Source organism: Cyanistes caeruleus, chromosome 7 (assembly GCF_971803275.1).
Source record: "Cyanistes caeruleus chromosome 7, bCyaCae1.hap1.1, whole genome shotgun sequence".
Lineage (NCBI taxonomy): Eukaryota > Metazoa > Chordata > Aves > Passeriformes > Paridae > Cyanistes > Cyanistes caeruleus.
Window position 1 is genome coordinate 40,372,053 of NC_141707.1, and position 21,327 is coordinate 40,393,379.

The 21,327-nt window shown below is 54.2% G+C and overlaps 1 protein-coding gene across 1 annotated transcript in view; it reads left to right on the top strand.

Moving 5' to 3' along the window:
- The first annotated feature begins 549 nt into the window (after positions 1-549).
- KCNJ3 (potassium inwardly rectifying channel subfamily J member 3) overlaps positions 550-21,327 on the top strand; it is a 28,471-nt gene continuing 7,693 nt past the window's right edge. Inside the window, exons 1-2 of the mRNA XM_023931430.2 lie at positions 550-1,906; positions 6,005-6,221. Coding sequence (XP_023787198.2) covers positions 1,229-1,906; positions 6,005-6,221 — 895 coding nt within the window. The 5' untranslated portion in view covers positions 550-1,228. The remainder of the gene's footprint in view (positions 1,907-6,004; positions 6,222-21,327) is intronic.

Here is a 21,327-nt window from a genome sequence, read left to right on the forward strand (position 1 = left end):
GGGATATGGGAAAGGTGAGGGTGTCTGACCTCCCCTCGGCCCCTCCTGCATGGGTCTGTGGGAGCTCGGGCCCCTGCGAGGAGGAGGAGGAGGAGGAGGGATGGAGCCCCGGGGGAGGATGCTGGGGAGAGGAAGATGAGGAGGAAGACGATGAGGGGAGGAGGATGGGAGGAGGAGGAAGATGAGCGAGGGATGCTGGGGAGAGGATGAAGAGAAGGAGGATGGGAGGAGGAGGAGGATGAGTGAAGGATGCTGGGGAGAGGATGAAGGGAAGGAGGATGACGAGGAGGAGGAGGATGCGGGGAGGAGGAGGATGCGGGGAGGAGGAGGATGCGGGGAGGAGGAGGATGCGGGGATGCGGAGGGCGGGCTGTGCGCGGGCTGGATGCGCGCGGAGCCGCGCAGGGTCAGAGGCTGCGGGTGGCGGGGCGGGCCCAGGTGCGGTGCGCGGCTCCAGGGGCGGCTCCAGGGGCGGTGCGGGAGGAGTGGCGCTGCGCGGGGCGGTGCCGCCCTGCCCGGGGCCGGTGCCGGCGGCTCCGCGTGGGAGGCGGCGGCGCCGGGCGGAGGCTCCGCGGCCGCGGCGCGGCGGGGCCGGGCGGGCTGAGCGGGGCTGAGCGGGGCTGTGAGATGCGCGGAGCTGCGCGGGGCTGAGCGGTGCCCGGTGTGCGGAGCTGTGGGATGCGCGGAGCTGTGGGATGCGCGGGGCTGAGCGGTGCGCGGAGCTGAGCGGTGCCCGGTGTGCGGAGCTGCGGGGTGAGCGCGGAGCTGCGCGGTGCTGAGCGGTGCTCGGAGCTGCGGGGTGAGCGCGGAGCTGCGCGGAGCTGAGCGGTGCTCGGAGCTGCGGGGTGAGCGCGGAGCTGCGCGGGGCTGAGCGGTGCTCGGAGCTGCGGGGTGAGCGCGGAGCTGCGCGGAGCTGCGGGATGCGCGGAGCTGAGCGGTGCGCGGTGTGCGGGGCTGCGCGGGGCTGAGCTCTGTGCTCGGGGCTGAGCGCTGCGCGGAGCTGCGGGGGCAGTGCCGGCTGCGCGGGGCTCCGCGGGGTGTTCGGGGCTGCGCAGGCTGTTCCCGGCTGCTCGGACTGTGCCGGCTGCGCGGGGTGTTCGTGGCTCCGCGGGGTGTTCGGGGCTCCGCGGGGTGTTTGTGGCTCCGCGGGGTGTTTGTGGCTCCGCGGGGTGTTCGTGGCTCCGCGGGCTGTCGGGGGCTGCGCGGGGCTGCGCGGGGCTGCGCGGAGCATGTCGGCGCTGCGGCGCAAGCTGGGCGATGAGTACCAGGTGGTGAGCACCTCGGCCAGCGGCGGCGGCCTCCCGCCCCCGCGCAGCGCTCCCCGCGGGAAGCGCCAGCGCTTCGTGGACAAGAACGGCCGCTGCAACGTCCAGCACGGCAACCTGGGCGGCGAGACCAGCCGCTACCTGTCCGACCTCTTCACCACGCTGGTGGACCTCAAGTGGCGCTGGAACCTGTTCATCTTCATCCTCACCTACACCGTGGCCTGGCTCTTCATGGCCTCCATGTGGTGGGTGATCGCCTACATGCGCGGGGACCTCAACAAGGCGCACGACGACAGCTACACCCCGTGCGTGGCCAACGTCTACAACTTCCCCTCCGCCTTCCTCTTCTTCATCGAGACCGAGGCCACCATCGGCTACGGCTACCGCTACATCACCGACAAGTGCCCCGAGGGCATCATCCTCTTCCTCTTCCAGTCCATCCTGGGCTCCATCGTGGACGCCTTCCTGATCGGCTGCATGTTCATCAAGATGTCGCAGCCCAAGAAGAGGGCCGAGACGCTGATGTTCAGCGAGCACGCCGCCATCTCCATGCGCGACGGCAAGCTCACGCTCATGTTCCGCGTGGGCAACCTCCGCAACAGCCACATGGTCTCGGCGCAGATCCGCTGCAAGCTGCTCAAGGTGGGTGCTCCGCCTGGGAGAGCGGGGAAATTCCTTCCTGGAAAGCTGCCCCGGGGCGGTGGGGGAGTCCCCGTCCTGCTTGGGATGTGGGGGTCTTGGTGGTGCTGGGAATGGTTGGGATGGGTGGGCTCCGTGGTCTTGGGGGGCTTTTCCAACCTCAGTAATTCCATGAGGGCCTTGGCAGTGCTGGGAATGCTTGGACTCCATGGTCTTGGGGGGCTTTGGCAGTTCTGGGAATGGTTGGAATCCATGGTCTTGGGGGGCTTTTCCAATTCTGTGGTTCTGTGACAGCCGTGGCCCCAGTGCCGCTCCCCTGGGGACATCCCACCAGCCCTCCCCGTGTCCCTTGGACATCCCTCGCTCCTCCCATGGCTGTCCCCACATCCCTGGGGCTCGGAGCAGCCCGGTCCATGGAAGGTGACCCTGGCCATGGCCAGGGCTAGGACTGGATGATCTCAGATCGTTTTTTGGGTCCTGCTGCTGTCCCGGCATTCCTGTCCTGTTTTCCTGGCGTAGGGAACATCTCCAGGAGCCTCGGGCTGTGGGCTCAGCCTTCAGCACCACATTCCCAACCTCCTTGGAGATAATTCCTACATTCAGTGCAGGACTGGAATGGATATTTATAGATTCCTATAAAATGCTCCATTTCACTGACAAGGAAATCCTTTGTAGCTCCAAGCTTTCCGTGAGCCGGGAAGGAGAAAGCTCTGGGCATAATCCAGAGCTTTTTGGGCAACGCTGAGCCCAGCCAGGCTGAACTTTATTGATGTGAGCTCCAAGGAAAGCAGAGTGCCAGGGTTAGACCTGGAAAATCCCTGCCCTGGAGGGCTGGGAAAAGCCACTGGTGGTGTGGGGCTCGCCTGGCAGCTGTGGATCCAGAGGGGAGAGGGAATCGGGAACCGGGATGGAGCGGGTGGGAGGAAGGGGTGGGAGGAAGGAGCTGGCTCGGGGGGCATTTGCTGCATCCCCAGGGATCTCCTGGGAGCTGGGGTGCCCACAGGTTGGTGCTGGGCAGGGAATGGGGTGTCCTGTCCTTGGGATTGGTGTCCTGTCCCTGGGATGGGTGTCCTGTCCTTGGGATGGGTGAGCTGTCCTTGGGATGGGTGAGCTGTCCTTGGGATGGGTGTCCTGTCCCTGGGATAGGTGTCCTGTCCTTGGGATGGGGTGTCTGGCAGGGAATGGGGTGTCCTTCCCTCGGGATGTGGCTGCTGTGGAGGGAACATGGATGTTCTCCTGGGAATTGGGGTGCCCTACCCTTGGGATGGGTTCTGTGCAGGGAATGTGGGTGCTCTTTCCATGGGAAGGGTGTCCTGGCAGGATTTGGGGTATCCCGATGGGATCAGGGGTATCCTGGTGGGATTAGGGGTGTCCTGGCAGGAATGGGAGTGTCCCGGTGGGATCGGGGGTGCTGGGCAGGGCAGGGTCCCCATTCCTGGGAGAATCCCCCTTGGGAATGTTCCTGATTTCCTGATGAGGTTGTCCTGTTCTCCCAGATCCCTGTTTCCCGTGGATTTCAGGATCAGGACTGGCCCAGTGCTGGGGTCCCCTAAACCTTGAGGGAAAGAATTCCTCAAAACCTCCTGGAATAACCTTTTAATAGCTGTAAAATTATTTTAATATAGAAATAATATTATTTCTATTAATATTATAATTAATTAATTAAAATAATATTATGTAATAAAAATGAATTAATTTCTAGTAATATTAGAATTATTATTTATAAATAATTAGTTATATGGATAAATATGGAAAATTGCATTGTAACGAATTTCCATCTATTTATATCATATGCAATCATAAATATTTATATTTAGCAATATATAATTTATACATTTTATTTTAAAACGTTTAATAATGTGCAGATTTATATTTGCATAAAATATAAATATAAATATAAATATAAATATAAATATAAATATAAATATAAATATAAATATAAATATAAATATAAATATAAATATATTTAAATAATTTAATTTCTTTCAAGCTATAAAAGATCAGAAATGAGTCGTTTCCAGTCCAGCAGTTGAAAATTGTTGGGGTTTTTGGTGTTTTTTCTTTTGGCTCTGGAAGTTCCAGAGGGGGAATTTTAAAAGTTGGAGCTTCAGAACAGCGTGGCTCCAAAAGAATTCCCTGGATTTGAAATATGGGAAAGGAAAGGTTTGTGCTTGGATGAAAAGCAGGGCCAGGTCTTCCAGGAGGAAAAAAGGGAAGGGGGTGAAAAAAAGGGGAGAAAAAGGATAATTAGAAGGAAAAATGGGGGAAGAGCAAAATAAAAGGGGAAAATAAAAGGGAAAAGTAAAATGGAAAAAGTGGAGGAAAGGAAAATGAAAGGGAAAATAAGAGGAAAAAATAAAATGAAGAATGGAAAATAAAAGGAAAGGGAAAATGAAAGGGGAAAAAAGTTAAAAAGGATAAAAAAGAGGAAAAAAAGGAATAGAAGAAAAAGAGGAAGAAGAGGAGAAAGGGAAGAAATAAAGGAAAAGGGAAAATGAAAGAAGGAAAAAAGAGAAAAACGAGGAAGGGAAAAGAAAAGGGACCCACAGAGGGGAGAATAAGAGGAGAACTAAAAGAAAATGGGAAAAAGGCAAAACAAAAGGAAGAAATAAAAAGGAAATAAAAAGGAAAAAAGAGGGGGAAAGGAAAACCAAAAAGAGGGAAAAGGGGGGAAGAAGGGGAAAAGGAGGGGAGGGGAAGGAAAGCAATAAATGGGAAAATAAAGAGGATAAAAGAGGAAGCCAGGGATTGCAGCGGGGAGAGCCACCCCTGTTCCCAGGACACTGCCAAGGCTGGCTGATATTCCCAGATTTCCGGAGCCCAGGGATGTGGAGCAGGAATTGGGGAATTCCCGGCTGTGTCTCACCTGTTCCAGGAGAGGGGAAGCCCCAGGGGGGCTCAGATTTCCTTTGGGAAGGGTTTTTGTTATGGAAAAGGTTCTTTTCCTGCAGAACTGGAATCCCTAATCCATGGGGAAATATTCCTTCTTTTTCCTGCTGAGCTCAGGCCAGGAGCAAAACCAATCCCAGAGCCTTAAAGTGGGAAATCTGTGCAAAGGCTCTTCTGCTGTAATGGGAATTTTGGGATGGGATTTTGGGATTGGGAAGAGCTTGGATGTCGCTCAGAATACCCCCTCATCATGTGGAGCCAAGGGGTCACTCAGGGTTAATTCCTTTACAAAACGTTCCCTTCGGAATTGCCTGGGGTTGGATTCTTCCCGGGAATCGGGGAGATGTAAAATTAAATTTGGTTTCTCTGGAATTCCATCTAAATTCCCTGTGAGCAGCCCGGAGTGTGTGACATCCCAGCTGGATCCAGGAACACCTGAATCCCCCGTGCAGCTGTCACACGGCAGCGCTGGGAGGGATGTGCTGCATTCCCTGGGAATTCCACGGATCCCGGGGGAGGGAGGTGCTGTGGGAATTCCACCTGGTGTTAGATTGGATATTAGGAAGGATTTTTCCATGGGAAGGACAAGGGAGGTCAGGCACTGGCACAGCTGCCCAGGCCTGGGATGGAGTCACATTCCCAGAGGGATTTCCAAGCCTGGGATGGAGTCACATTCCCAGAGGGATTTCCAGGCCTGGGATGGGGTCACATTCCCAGAGGGATTTCCAAGCCTGGGATGGGGTCACATTCCCAGAGGGATTTCCAGGCCTGGGATGGAGTCACATTCCCAGAGGGATTTCCAAGCCTTGGATGGAGTCACATTCCCAGAGGGATTTCCAAGCCTGGGATGGGGTCACATTCCCAGAGGGATTTCTAAGCCTTGGATGTGGCACTTGGGCAGTGCTGGGAATGGTTGGGAATCGATCTTGGAGGGCTTTTCCAACCCAAACTTTCTGGGATTCCCTGATTTCCTTGCCTCTCCCTGAAGCTCACCCTGTTTCCCTGGACTGGCTGTGTCCCCAGGCACCGCATTGTCCTTAATTCCCGATCCCGCCTGGTGAATTCCCAGAATCCTGGAATGTTTGGGCAGGAAGCGGCTCAATCCCATCCCATGGGCAGGGATTCCGCTACCCCAGCTCGCTCCAAGCTCACCTTGGGCGCTTCCAGGGATGAGGAGCTCCAATCTCTCTTCCCCCTCCTGGTCCCTCGCAGTCCCGCCAGACTCCGGAGGGGGAATTCCTGCCCCTGGATCAGCTGGAGCTGGACGTGGGATTCAGCACGGGCGCTGACCAGCTGTTCCTGGTGTCGCCGCTGACCATCTGCCACGTCATCGACTCCAAGAGCCCCTTCTACGACCTGTCCCAGCGCAGCATGCACACCGAGCAGTTCGAGATCGTCGTCATCCTCGAGGGAATCGTCGAGACCACGGGTGAGTGGGAATTCCTGGGAAAACTCTGCGCTCCGCGTGCCTTCCGGCTCCTTTGGAGGCGTTCTCCGGTTTTGGCGCTGGGCTGTGTCCCAGGGGTGGATTTTGGTGTTCCTGGGATGTAGGGTTGGGAATGTGGAGCTCCCAGCTGGGATGGATGTGGCGTTCCTGAGTGTCCCAGGGAATGGGTGGGATATCCCGGATCCGGCTCTGGGCCCCAGCATTCCCATCCCACTTCCCCAGGGCAGGAGAGCACAGCCCAGAGAGAAGAAGGTGGATCCTCCATGGGCTTCCCTAAAAACTCCCTGACGTTTCCTTAAAACCCCTCTGATACTTCCCAAAAATCTCCTTGACATTCCTATAAAAGCTCCCTGATATTCCCATCAAACCCCCAGATAATTCCCTAAAAAACCCGATCTTCACCTACTGATAATTCCCTAAAATCTCCTTGATATTCCTCTAAAAACCCCTTCTTATTTCCCTAAAGACTCCCTGATATTTCCCTAAAAAATTCCTGATACTTCCCTAAAACCTCCCTGATATTTCCCTAAAAATTCCCTGATACTTCCCTAAAAAACCTCCTGGTACTTCCCAAAAATCTCTTTGATATTTGCCTACAAACTCCCTCATATTGTCCTGAAGACTTCCTGATACTTCCCTTAAAATTTTGTGATATTTCCATAAAAATTCCCTGGAAAAGCTCATGGAAAATTTGCAGGCCTGACCTGCAGACCAGATCTTGCAGGTTTCTTGTTTTTATTCCTCAAAAAAATTAATTCCAAACAAAATGAGGGAAGAAAAACCCTTTTGTAAAGAATTCTTGGAATTTTAAGCCCCGGCTTTGTTTTGGGAATTATTATTGACCTGGAAATTATACAGGGAATGGGCAAAAAAGGAAAAAAACAAACAAAAAAAAAAAGAATTTCTGTGTCTTTAAAGCTTAATTGGGATAAGGTTCCAAATGTTGTGACCTATTTTTGGGAGCTGAGCTGAAAATTGGGCAAAATAGAGCAAAATGTGCTGGATCTGGATAAAAAGGGAGGGAATGAAAGGGTTGGGAAGGTGGAAAAATCTTCCAGTGGGAGCAAAGGGAAGAGGAGGAGAGGGCAGGGCAAGAATGGGAATGGTGGGATGCATTTCCTATGGATCACATCCCTGGATGCCTCTGTGAAGGGAAAAATGGGATTAATCCAGGGGTTTTGGAGAGGTTGAGTGCAGAATTGGGAATGTGACCCTGGAACTGGGATGAAGGCCTGGAGTGATCAGCTTTGACCGGACCCATAAAAAAATCTAAAATTTTTCAAATCCCATTTTTTTTCCCTCTTTGTGGAATAATTTGGAGGGAATTCAGCTGGACCACCTTGTCCAGCCCCTGCTCTGGCCAGGAAAGGATGATCCATGATCCATGACCCATGATCCATGATCATGGCCTGGCCTTGGTGACTTCCAGGGATGGGATAATAATGGAAGGCTGACGGGATCAGCATTCAGGGAAGCATTTCTCCCCCTCTTTCACATTTACAATAATCAGGGATTTAGGAATCCAGATATCCATGGCTTGAGCTGTCTTTGCTGTGGATTTGGAGCCTCCAGGTTGGCTCCAGCAGGTGCTTGTGAGGAATTGTTTCCCTTCCTTTAATCATTGAAGGATCCTGTTTTCCTTCCCATTTCCCGGGTTATTCCCATTCCGTTCCTCCGCTTTCTCCCTGTGCTGCAAATCCCTCCCAGATTACAGCCGGGATCCGGAGTGTTGGGTGTTTCCCCCTCTCATATTTATGATAAACAGGGATTTAGGAATCGAAATATCCGTGGTTTGAGGCACCTCTGTCTTTTCCCGTGGATTTGGAGCCTCCTGGTTGGCTTCAGCAGCTGCTGGGGGGGAATTTTTTTCCTTGAACTTCCTTCCCTGCTTTGATCCTTGCCTGTGATCAGCTCCAGCAGCGAGGGCTTTGAGGGAATATCCCGCAGAAATTTGGCTGTGCCCGGCTGCAGAGGCGCTGGAGGGTTTTTGGGAGATTCCCGATGAGTTGAGTGGGATCTTCTTGCCGACCAGTCTGATGGAAATTCCCCTTTCCGCTGCCTTTCCTTGGGAAACGGGATCCAAACGGTTTTTCTGGGATGCCTCCTGCCCGGCTGGAGCTCGTGTGCTGCCCCTCAGTGCAATCTGAATTTTGGGAAATATCCACATTCCTTCCTGCTTTCCTTACCCTCCTCAATCACAGGCTTTGGGCTGTGGGGAGGAAGAGACGTGGGAAGCGGATTCAGCGAATTCCTGCAGGGAGGAGGGAAGCCGGGAGCTTCTGATCCTTCCTGGAACTCCCTGAGGACTTCTGATCCTTCCTGGAATTCCCTAGGGAGAGCAGCAGGGCTGAGCTGAGCTCTCCTGCCCTTCCCAGATTCCAGCCAGGCCTTTCCCTTAGGGAATCCCTCTGAGGGATTTTTTAGGAATCACAGGAGGGGTCCCAGCCAAGGGTGATGGAGGTGATTCCTTGGAATTGGCCAAGGGAATTATTTTTAATTTTATTTTTAGTTTTAACTAAAAGAGGGAAGGTTCAGATGGATACTGGGAAGGAATTCCTGGCTAGGGGGGTGGGGACTGGGCTGGAATTCCCAGAGGAGCTGTGGCTGCCCCTGGATGCCAGGAAGTGCCCAAGGCCAGGAGCACTGGGATAGTGGGAGGTGTCAGGGGTGGGATGGGATTTAAGGTCCCTCCCAATCCAAACCATTCCAGGATTCCATGACCTCAAATTCCTGCGTGGGGAGGGCTCTGCGTTCCTCCCACTCCTGGGAGCTGCGGGAGCCCCACTCTGGCACTGGGATTGTTCCCATTTTTTGGAGCCTTTCCCAGTGGAGATGCTCCAATGGCTTTTCAGCACCCGGAGCTGGTGATGATTCCTGAGGGTCAGTGCTGATCATTCCCGGTTATTTTGGGTGTCTCTTCCGCCCCTCCATTATTAGGATAACCTGGAACTGGGGAGAACATTCCAAGGGTTTGTTTTCCAAATCTTTTGTCCTCATTTCCCATTGTTGGGATGGAGAATTGGAAGCTTCCTGGTGCTGTTCCTGGGGAGAATTTGACTTTCATCCTGGATTTTCCTGCTGGGATTTGCCTCTGGATGTGTTTGGGATTACGTAATCCTTTATCATTTTGTGTTATCCTGCAGTTGATTGATAAGATGCTAAAATTCCTGAAAAATGAGCCATTAATGGGAATCTGAGGGAGACAAAACCCTGCAGGAATGGTTTGTGCATCCGTTTTCCAAACTCATTAAATTTATTTTGGAAACCTCATCCCGTGATTTGCTGATGAAAGAACTCCAGAGCCTGCCAGGCTTTTTAATTAAAGAAGTAGGGATGGCATCAAAGGCCTTTTCCTCTGGTTTTGCTTTTAAAAACATGAAAAACCTGGAATTCTGGAAGCACAGGAAGGCTTCTCTCAGATCCTTGGGATCTGAGCTCGGAATGCAGCAATCTGAGGGGATCAAGGGCTGAAATTAACAGGATTCCGATAATTCCATTGAAAATGGGGATTTTTTTGGATGTCTGTTCTCAGGGTCAGTGAGAAACCTCAATAGAAATTCAGCAGCTTTGATGGTGGAACATAAAAGATGGGAATTCTGGAATAGTTTGTGTTGGAAGGGACCTTTAGAGGTCAATTTATTTATTGTGTTTTTATCTTTCCATCCAAATTTTTGGAGTTTTTTGTGTGTTGGATGGGAGGACAATAGGAAAAACGGACTCACATATCAAAAATGGCTTTCAAATGACTTTTATTTTATTTTGTTTTGTTTTGTTTTATTTTGTTTTATTTTATTTTATTTTGTTTTAATTTATTTTACTTGATTTTGTTTTATTTATTTATTTTATTTTATTTTGTTTTATTTTATTTTAGTTTTTTTATTTTGTTTATTTTATTTTATTTTATTTTATTTTATTTTATTTTATTTTATTTTATTTTTTTTATTTTATTTTAGTTTTGTTTTGTTTTATTTTATTTATTTTGTTTTATTTGGTTATTTTATTTTATTTTATTTTATTTTATTTTAGCACAGCCTGATCATGATAAAATATTCCTTTAAAGCTCTCAGGGCCGACCATTCCGCAGATCTTTTCCCAGCGCTGCCGTTATAGGAAATCTGTCAGTGGAAAATCCAATGTTTTTTGGTGACGTGGACAAACACGTTTGGTCCCGGCAGAGCCAGGATTTCCTGGGATTGGGGCCTTCAGCTCCAGCTTCCCTCTGCGCCCCTGGAGCTGCTGGGCTGGAGAAGGGGAAAAAGGGATTTGGAAAGCTGAGGAAAAGCTGGAATGTGCTGGGAAGATGTGGGGAAGTGTCTGGTGGGAGAGAAGAGCTTGGGAACAGCAAATCCCTGGAAGTGTCCCAGGCCAGGCTGGACCCCTGGGACAGCGGCAGGGCTGGAATGGGATGGGATTGAAGGTCTCTCCCAACCCAGAGCCGTCTGGGATTCTGGGATCCATCCCTTACGTAACTTTATCTTGGATACCGCTCCCTCCTCCTGCCTGAGGCAGCAATTCCCCCAAATCCCGCATTTCTCCGCATCAGGCTCCCTCCTTTTCTCCCTGAGATCTCTTTGGAGGCCCAGGAGAGAAAACAGGGAATGCTTTTTCCCTGGAGCCGGGCAGGAGCTTCCCTTTCCCCACGGATAATCCCAGCGAGCACTGATGGAGCTGAAACCGCGGCTCTGCCAAAATTCCCTGCTCACGCTTAATCAAACAGAATTCCTTCTGCTTGAGCAGCCTCCTTGTGCTGATCCGGTGCTTCTGCAGCCTCTGGATCAGCAGGCTCCCCGAGGAGTCCCATTTTTCCATGGATTTCTGTTGGAGGCTGAGCAGGAGCGAGCTTTGCCATGTGCGCTCGGCTGGATGGCTCGGGAGCTCCTAAACTTGATCTCTGCTATGGATCCACACCTGCTGCCAGGAACGGGAGGGATGGAAGAGGGAAAAGGGAATATCCAGCTCTCCATGGGAGCTGTGTCCTGCTGCAGCCGGAGCAGGGTTTGGGAATGGTGGGAAAGGGGAAGGCAAAGGGCTGGAATTTTTCCTGGAGTGCTGGGATGTGGGGATGCTGCTGGCTAAATATAGACCCAGACTGCTCCTCCTGGAGAAATTCATGGAGAGATAAAACCATGCAGTGCTGGAGTGCTGCTGATTCCCAGAATCCTGGAATGGTTTGGGATGGAAGGACTTTAAATCCCATCGCATTCCACAGGCAGGGACAGCTCCCACAATCCCAGGTTATCCAGCCCGGCCTTGGACACTCCCAGGATCCAGGGGCAGCCACAGCTTCTCTGGGAATCTGTGCCAGGGCCTGCCCACCCTCCCAGCCAGGAATTCCTTCCCAATATCCCAACTAAATCAAACCCAAACCTTCAGTTCAAAGCCATTCCCTCCTGTCCTTGTCACACAATGGCTCCTCGAATCCTTTATTTTATTGAAATCCAAGCCATTTTTTCTCTTTACCAACTTCTTCCCACTCCTTATTTCCCTCCTGGATCAGCTGGCAGTGCAGCTTTCCCTGGATATTTGCCCTCAGTGAATTATGGACGCTGCTGTTGGAGGATTTTGTCAGCAGCCTCCTCAGTATTATTTATTTATTGTTTCAATAATCGGCAGCAGGGCCCTGCCTCAGGCAGATGTGCTGCTCCCAACCCGCCAGGAACGCCCAGCTGGCTTTTCCATGGATACCTGTTCCTTGGCCTGGATACTTTTGTGCTCGTTATTCTTTATTTACAGCTCTGCACAACGTGGGGGTGTTCAATATTCCAGCTGCTTCCTCATGGACTCGCTCTCCTGAGGGATCGGGGCTTAGGAAAGGCCTTGAATTGCACCGGGGGAGGTTTAGGTTGGATATTTGGGAAAATTTCTTCACGGGCGGGGCTGTCCAGGCCTGGAACAGAGTCCCCATTCCTGGAGGGATTTAAAGCACCGTGGATGTGGGGCAGTGATGGGAATACTTGGACTCGATGCTCTGAGAGGCTTTTCCAGCCTAAACCATTCTGGAATTCCATGATTCCAGCTGAGCCGGCCTTCCTAGCCGGCTGTTGCAATCGATGTCTCCTGGAAAGGCACAAACCCCAAGCTCCCCTCCTGAACTCTGGGGTTCCTCTGCCTTTTCAGGGCTCTGAACCCCTGGAATTCTCTGGGAAGCGTGTGGGGAGCAGGATGTGCTGAGGGGAGAGGGGATGTCTGTGGACACTGGAATTCCTCCAGGGATGGGGATTGCTCCACCTGAGAGCCTTTTCCTGAAGGAATTGTCCCCAAATCCGCCCTGAGCTGCCCTGGCCCAGCCTGAGGCCTGAGCTCTCCTCCTGTCCCTGTTCCCTGCCAGCACAGCCCGACCCCCCCGCCTGTCCCCTCCTGCCAGGGAATTCCAGAGAGGGAAAAGATCCCTCGGGATCCTCCTTTGCTCCAGCCTCAGCCCCTTCCCAGCTCCCTCAGGAATTCTCCAGCCCCTTCCCAGCTCCCTCAGGAATTCTCCAGACCCTTCCCAGCTCCCTCAGGAATTCTCCAGCCCCTTCCCAGCTCCCTCAGGAATTCTCCAGCCCTTCCCAGCTCCCTCAGGAATTCTCCAGCCCCTTCCCAACCCCATTTCCCTCCCTGGACACTCTCCAGCCCCTCTCTTCCATCCCATCCCTTCCCAGACTCCCACACCTCCTGGGGATTTATCCTGTGGGAAGAACCCGAGCCAGGCCCCGTTGTTTTGCCGGATTTGTCCCAGCTGGGCGCTCCTGGTTTCCATGGAGCGGTTGGAGTTTAGGCCTTGCTTTGTGCCTCGTTCCCGGGTGGTTTTAGGCCGAGGTTTAGGGCAGAGCTGGGTTTTAGCTGGCTGTGAGTTACACAAGCGCCGAGGTCACGGCGGGGCCGCTGCAGCCGGGTGACGATAAAAGCGAGTGGCAGCACCACGGGGAGAGGCCTGGCGTGGGTAAAACGCTGGGACGTTCCGGACAGTCATCCCAAATGTCAGGAGGAGTTGGGAATTTCCCCTGGGGAAAGCTGTGCTGGGGCTGGAAACAGCCTGGAGGGCTGGGGGCTGCTCCTGCCGCCCCTCCCTGCGGTTCTCTGGGATTTGGGGCTGCATCCCTGTGGGAATGGCACTCCTGGGATGTGGTGCTCCCCACTCCTGGAGGACCCCAGGACCCTTCCTGGGGATGGAGATAAAATCTGCCCCTTTTCACTGACCCCTGAGCTGCCCTGGGAGGCCTCCAGGGAAGGGATCATCCTGCCAGGTTGGGAATGAATCCGGGAGCCCACATGGAGCCCACCAGTGCCCGTGACGGGATTCCAAAGGTTTGGGAGCTGTGTGTGCCGCTCCAGCTCTGGGGAGGCTGGGAACAGCTCCCTCCTCTAATTGCAATATTTATTACAAGTTCCTTGTCCTTCTTTTCCAGCCTTAGTGGCTCTTGGAGCTCCTGGGCACATGGTGCAGGAGATGAACAAATTCCAGAGCAAACTCAGTGCCTGGGATAAACCCCCAGGATTCCACTGCACATCCAGGCAGGGATGGGAATGGGGATGGGGCTGCCCGGAGCAGGGCGCTGTGTCAGGGTATCCCGGTGCCTATGGAGTCTGGAACCAGCGGGAAAGGGGAATTCTGCCCCAGCCGTGGGGCCAGCACAGATGGACATGGAGGTGCTGGAGAGTCCTGGGGCTGCTCCTGGGCTGAAGCCCCTCTGGAGCCAGGCTGGGAATGCTGGGAATGTTCCCCTGGAGAAGGGAAGGATCCAGGGAGAGCTGGGAATGTTCCCCTGGAGAAGGGAAGGATCCAGGGAGAGCTGGGAATGTTCCCCTGGAGAAGGGAAGGATCCAGGGAGAGCTGGGAATGTTCCCCTGGAGAAGGGAAGGATCCAGGGAGAGCTGGGAATGTTCCCCTGGAGAAGGGAAGGATCCAGGGAGAGCTGGGAATGTTCCCCTGGAGAAGGGAAGGATCCAGGGAGAGCTGGGAATGTTCCCCTGGAGAAGGGAAGGATCCAGGGAGAGCTGGGAATGTTCCCCTGGAGAAGGGAAGGATCCAGGGAGAGCTCCGAGCCCCTTGCAGGGCCTGGAGGGGCTCCAGGAGAGCTGGAGAGGGACTGGGGACAAGGGATGGAGGGACAGGAGCCAGGGAATGGCTCCCAGTGCCAGAGGGCAGGGATGGGTGGGATATTGGGAATTGGGAATTCCTGGCTGGCACAGGTTATTCCATGGCTGCCCCTGGATCCCTGGAGTGTCCAAGGCAGGGCTGGAGCAGCCTGGGGCAGTGGGAGCTGTCCCTGCCCATGGAATGGGTGGAATGGGATATAAGGTCACTTCCCACCCAAACCATTCCATGGGATTTGTGTCAGGGATGGCTTTGGGATGGTGAGAGGTCCTACAGCTGCTCTGGGGTGAGTCAGGTGCCCCAATCCCTCAGGAATCACCTCCTGCTCCATGGGGACAGCCCCAGGGAACGCGTGGGGGTGCCGAGAGGAGCGGAGCAGCGAGGCAGCCCCTTGGAGCAGCGATTTTCCTGCCGAGATTTCCTCTCCTCGTTAAGGTATCGATCTGCGGCCGCAGCCGGATCCGCCGGGACACGGCTCCGGGATCAATAACCCGGCACTGATTGGGATTAAGGACCTGGCACGGCTCGTGTCCCACAGGGAGAGCTCTCTCCATCTTCCTGCTCTCCCTGCTCCCGGCTGTGTCCCGGCTTTGGCTTCTCCAGGGATTTCGCGTGGGCTGGAGGTGGGCGTGGGGCTGCTTGTGGCTTCTGGGATATTTTTGGGATCGGTGTAACCGAGAAATGGAACATGTTTAAATTTAAAGTGTGTTGTCAGTGCAGGAAAGATCATGGAATTGCAGAATCATGGAATGGTTTGGGTGGGAAGGGGCCTTAAAGCCCCTCCAGGGCCACCCCTGTCGTGGCAGGGACACCTCCCACATCCCAGTCTCCTCCAGATCCCAATCCCAACCTGGCCTTGGACACAGCCAGGGATCCAGGGGCAGCCCCAGCTGGAATTCCATCCCAGCCCCTCCCCACCCTCCCAGCCAGGAATTCCTTCCCGATATCCCATCCGACTCTGGGCTGGGTGACAAGGTGGGGATCAGGTGCAGGCGGGGCTCGGTGACCTTGGAAAGCTTTTCCAGCCTCGGGATGCTGGGATTCTGGATGTGTGGGGGTTCCTGGGTACTGTGCTTGGTTGAGCCATGTTCCGAGTCCCAGATGAAAACACATCCCAGAGCTCCCCAAACTCTGATCCCTGTCAATGATCCATCCCTCTCCCTTTTTATTCCATAGAGTTACTCTTCCCATCTTTTTCCCCGTGGTGCTGAGCACATTCCCAGTGTTCCTCTGGAGCATTTCCTGCTCCACGTTATGCTGCAGACACTTTGAATTCCCGGGGCACGGAGCTGGGGATGGAATTTCCCCCACTGGAATATTGCTGGCTCCTGGGATTTATATTTAATATTCCCCACGATTTCCCTGCTCGGCAGCCAGACCTGGGCAGGGCTGGAAAGCTCGGAAAAATTCCTGGAGTGCTTTGTGCCAAGGACCTCAGCCAGGAAAAAAAAGGGGATTTTCCCTTTTTTTCTTTTTTTTTCCCACCTGGAAGAGGTTAAGAATTTAAAAACCGCGTGGAAAACATGCCTGGAGTTGTGGCTTGATCACGATGCCTGTGCAAGCATCCCAGATTTCTGCTGTAGATGGGATATTGGGAAGGAATTCCTGGCTATGAGGATGCTGAAGGCCTGGAATGGAATTCCCAGAGGAGCTGTGGCTGCCCCGGGATCTCTGGAAGTGTCCGAGGCAGGGTTGGATCACTGGGATAGCTGGAGGTGTCCCTGCCCATGGCAGGGCTGGGTTGGGATGGAATTGAAGATCCCTTCCCACCCGGCCCATCCCGGGATCCCACCTTGGTGTCTGTATTCCCACGGGAATGTCTCCAGGGTGTTTAGGGAATGCCAGGCCCTGGCTGCCGAGGCTGAGCTCACCTGGTAATGAATTCATCAGCAGAACTGCCTGGAATTAGCGCTCTGCTCCGGGAGAGGCTCCTAATTGGGAGTTAATGGCTCATTAGCGCTGAGCGGATCAGCCTGAGAGCCCCGGCACCACAAACAAAGCATTAATGATTTTCTGGGAGTGGGATCCAGCATTCCAGCGGCTGCTGCTGGCCCTGGCAGCACCGGGGTGCCGCTGGGCAGCAGCGGGGTCTGGGGGGCTCTGCCAAGGGAATTCCCTCGGGAATGCCCTTTGGGGTGTGGAAGGGCCGGGATGATGGGTGGGTGCCTGTGGCTTCCTGCTCTGGGGCTCCTCCCTGTTCATCCCAAACTGGGAACCTGGGAATGAGAGCGGCGTGGGAAAAGATGGGAAAAGGCAGCGGCTCCTACCCAGAAAGCTTTGGGAATGTAAATCCCAGGATTTCAGGATGGGTTGGCTGGGAAGGGATCTCAGAGCCCATCCCAGTCCACCCCTGACCATTCCCATTATCCCAGGGTGCTCCAAGTCCCCTCCAGCCTGGCCTTGGACACTTCCAGAGATGAGAAGGAGACACTTCCAGGATTGCTGGAGAGGGACCTGGGACAAGAAGTGACAGGACCCAGGGAATGGCTCCCAGTGCCAGAGGGCAGGGATGGATGGGATATTGGGAATTGGGAATTCCTGGCTGGCACAGGTTATTCCATGGATGTCCCTGGATCCCTGGAAGTGCCAAGGCCGGGCTGGAGCAGCCTGGGATGGTGGGATGGGATTTCAGGTCCCCACCCAAACCAGGCTGGGATCCTGGGAAGGTGTGGCAGCGCCTCTGCAGCCCACCAGGATTTTTCCTGGAAGCAAAGCAGTGCTCTGACATTTGGGATGGGAAAAGGCAAAGAACCAGAATTCCCAATGTCATAAACACCGAGCAGCTTCTGAAACCTTCAGAGGGAAAAAAAAGGCATCGCTTTCCCTAAAATGGCAAAAATGCTGCAGCCGGGGAGGCTTTTGAGGCGGCCTGGGGAGAGCTAAATCATCAGCGCGGGCACGGCAGGCAGGGCTGGCGTGTAAAATTAGAAACCCCTGGCAGGCATGTGGGATTGGGGCAGCTCGGGCTGGATGTGGCCATTGATCCTCCTGGGAATAACGAGCCCGCTGGATTCCAGCACATCCCCAGGGATGGAGGCCCTAATTAACCTTCCCTGGCTGCGGGATCGGGATCGCCTCCCTCCCTTCCCACGCTGCAGGAAATGATTTCCCTGTGCCTCCCTCGGATCGGAGCCACGGGCAGGGAGCAGCATCCAGGAGCCTCTGCTGCAGGAAATGTGGGGCCTGTGGGGTTTGGGAATGGTCATCCCAGGAGTTCTGCTCTCCCCCGGGAGAGGTTTGAGGGTGCTGCGTGTGGAGGAGCAGCTCGGAGGTGTTGAGCACCTGGGGGCATCGGGAGAGTGTCAGCAAGGGAGGAAATCCAGCATGGAATTGCTGAGGGCGTGGAGATGCTCTTTGGGAATTCTTTCCTAGGTTTTCCATGTTGGGGAGGTCCCAGTGGGATCTCTGCTCGCTGCATGGGAAGGGGAAACTGCCCCATCCCTGGGAGTGTTCCAGGCCAGGCTGGAGCAGCCTGGGGTAGGGGGAGACAGGGGTGGAATGGGATGGGATTCCATGTCCTTCCCAACCCAAACCACTCCGGCAGTCTGCCATTCCATGGGATTTGTATGGATTTGTGTGTCTGTGGCCCAGCAAGGCGTGTGTGGATTCCCAAAGAGCCTTTTCCAGCCGCAAATCCAGCCTGACAGCCGTTCCCACAGAGCTGCCAGCCCTGATCCTCTCTTTCCTGGGAATCTGTTCTCCTGATGCCAGGCAGGGAATGTTTGTCAGCTCCTCCCGCCGGCTGCGTGCCACAGTCTATGTTTAGCTCAAGGGCTGCGGTGTTAGAGCTGTGCACGGATCTGAAATCCACAGCAGGAGCTGTTCCGGATGCTGGGAATGGGAAGCGGGATGTTCCCAGTGCCAGAGGGATGCAGGTGAGGGGCTGGAAAAGCTGCTCCACCGCAGCCTCAGCAGCTGCGTGGGGCACAGAGGAGCAGAAGGATCCCTCAGAACAGGAGGGTTGGGATTGCCAGGGGCTGCTGATCCCCTTCTGCAGGCTCTGGGGCACCCCCTGGATCCAGCCCCGGGACGCTCCCGGGATCACGGCAGTCTGTGTTCTCCAGGAATTTGAAATATGGGATCCCACGAGGGGACACTGAATGAGGTTTGCAGAGAAGTGTGGAATAGCAGAGCTGGGAGGAACTGACAGGATCGTGGATCCAGCCCCTGGCCCTGCACAGACACCCCAAAACCCCAGCCTGGGCATCCCTGGATCCAAACACTGCTGGAGCTGCGGCAGCCTCGGGAATGTGCCCGTTCCCTGGGGAGCCTGAGCAGTGCCAGCACCCTCGGAGGGAAGAACCTTGCCTGATCTCCATCCCAACCCCTTCTGGCACAGCTCCAGCTGTTTTCCCTCTGCCAGGATCCATTTGGAGGGGTTTCTCCTGGAATTCCTTGGCCAGGCAGAGGCAGCAGGTGAGGAGCAGGAGTCGCAGAGCAGCTTTGTTGGAAGCAGCTCCGGGGATGAATCGATGGACTCCAAACATTGGGTGTTTTAAAGACACTCAACAAATGGATCCCTAAATCCTGAGAGGTTATTCCCAAACCCTGCTCCCTGCTGTAAAATCATGGAATCCCAGCCCGGTTTGGCTGGAAAGGGACCCTGAAGCTCATCCAGCTCCACCTTCCCCTATCCCAGGTTGCTCCGAGCCCCATCCAGCCTTGGCCACTTCCAGGGAAGGGAATTCCAGAGCTCTTCTGGCCAATCTGAAGTGGATGATCCCTGCTGTGGGTGCAGGATATTCTCAGCTCAGAAAGTGGCTGCTGACTGTTCTATTCCCATCAGTCTCCCATTTTCCATCGGTGCCTGCAGGCAGGGATGCAGGCAGGAGCAGTTCTCCCTCTGGCAGCGCTCAGGGAGCATTCCCAGATCCCAGGAATGCTCTCTCTGCCTGTGTGGCCCTGCTGGAATTTCCTTCCCAGGAAATTGTCCCTTTCCATGTGAGGAGAGCTGGGTTTTCCAGCCGGGAAGGCAGCTCTGGGTGGCTCGGGGTGTTTGTGGGGCTGCAGAGGGAAGCTCTATTTCGGTGCTGAGCCCATATGGCCGGGTGGGTGTTTGGAGAGGGGAGGGGAGGGCTCACGATGGAAATGTTCCCGTTTGGAGAGCAGAAAATATTGTAAATAGCTCTGGGGCTTTCTCCTCTTTCCTCCCTGCTCCCCAGACTCCCCTCAGGTGTTGCTCTGACCTCCACTGCTCTCCTGGGATTGAACAGAGCGTTCCTTTCCCCCCTGGCTCTTCCCCAGCATTCCCAACATCCAGCTACAAGTGAATCCCCTCATTTCCAGCTGCACTTTGGAGCCCTAACTCCATGAAAAGCAGAACCAGCTCTTTTTCCTTTTAGGAAAATCCCTCTGAGACCATTCCCAACCATTCCCAGACTGCCCAGGCCACCTCTGCCCCATGTCCCCACATCCACAGGGCTTTGGAATTCCTCAGGGATGGGAAGTGCCAGGGCTGCTCAGCCCTTTCCCTGAAGGAGTTTTTTCCCTGGCACAGATTCCCAGAGAAGCTGTGGGTGCCCCTGGATCCCTGGAAATGACCCAGGCCAGGCTGGACAGGTCTTGGAGCAGCCTGGGATGGTGGGATGGGATTTAATTTCTTTTCCAACCCGAGGCAGCCTGGGGTTCTCTGTTCAGCATAAGGAATGTTTCCATAGGGCTGTGCTGTCAGGAAAAATCTGGGAATACTTGAGGCCGGTGGGAGCTCTGGAGAGCACCCACAGCATTTTCCAGGGCATGGGTGGGCAATTCCAGCTTTTATCCAAACCCTATTTCATCCATGTCCCCAGCTGCCTGGGAATATCCCCATCCAAGGAGAGGGGATCCATCGCCTCTCCCATTCCCATCCCTCATCCCTTTCCCCCCTGCCCTTCCCGGTGCTTCCCAGCAGGAGCTGCCTGGAGCAGGGAATGCAATCCTGCCCTTCTGTTGCTGCTGCTGAGTCAACCCCAGCCGGGTGGGAGGGAATGATGCAAACCTGGGAAGGCGGCAGATGGCTCTGGGAAAGGAACCTGCTCCGAGGAGGGAGCTGGAGGGGCTGGGATCCTGACGGCCCTGACGCATTCCGGCCGTAGGGAAGAGGAACGGAGCGGAGCCTGGGGTTGGGATTAAGGGAAAAAACAAATCAGGAGAGGATAAAAATAGCAGAGCCAGGATTAATTACTGCGTGGAATGTGTGCTGTTGCATGGAATGTCTGATCCAGATAACTGCTCCTGCCTCAGCTTTTCCAAGAGGATGGAAAACCCTGCTCCAGGCCCAGAAGGGCAGCCCTGCAGGCTCCAAACTTTCATTTTCCCCTCTTTTTTTTGATACAGCAAAAGGAGGTTTCTCACCTGCCAGCTGCATCCCTGGATGTGGGAGCAGGAGCAGGATGTTCCTGCTGCTGCTTCCATGGGATTTTGGAAACCTGCCGTGATTTGGGCTAAGGATGGTCCTGGCAAACAGCAGGATGAGCTGCTGAGGGTGCCAGGGAAACTGGGGGTGTGAGGGATTAAAAAGTGTCCCTGGAAGAGGCCTGGCTGATAAGGAAAATGCCTTTGGTGTCATGGCTCTGTTTAAATGTCAGGAATGCTCTGGGAGAACAGCGGGAATAGCACAGAGGTATTTCTGGAATGGAAATAAAGCACGAGTCTGGATTGAGGAGCAGGGCAGGAGCCTGGGATTGCTCCTCGGGCTGAGGAGAAATAAAGGGATTTTTTGGGATAAAACCATGTCTGACTGACAGGATCTCGAGCCAGGGGAGCGTGGGATGGTTGGAAGGGATCTTGGAGATCATTTTGCACAGAGTTCACGTGTTAAATCTCTGTGGGTTGGAATTCCCTGGCATTAAAATTCCTAGAGCAGCTGTGGCTGCCCCTGGATCCCTGGAAGTGGCCAGGGCTGGATGGGGCTTGGAGGACCCTGGGATAGTGGGAGGTGTCCCTGCCCATGGCTTGGAATTAGAGGGTCTTTAATCATCTTCCAGCCCAAACAATCCTGGGATTCTGTGGTGTTTCCATGGATTCATAAAG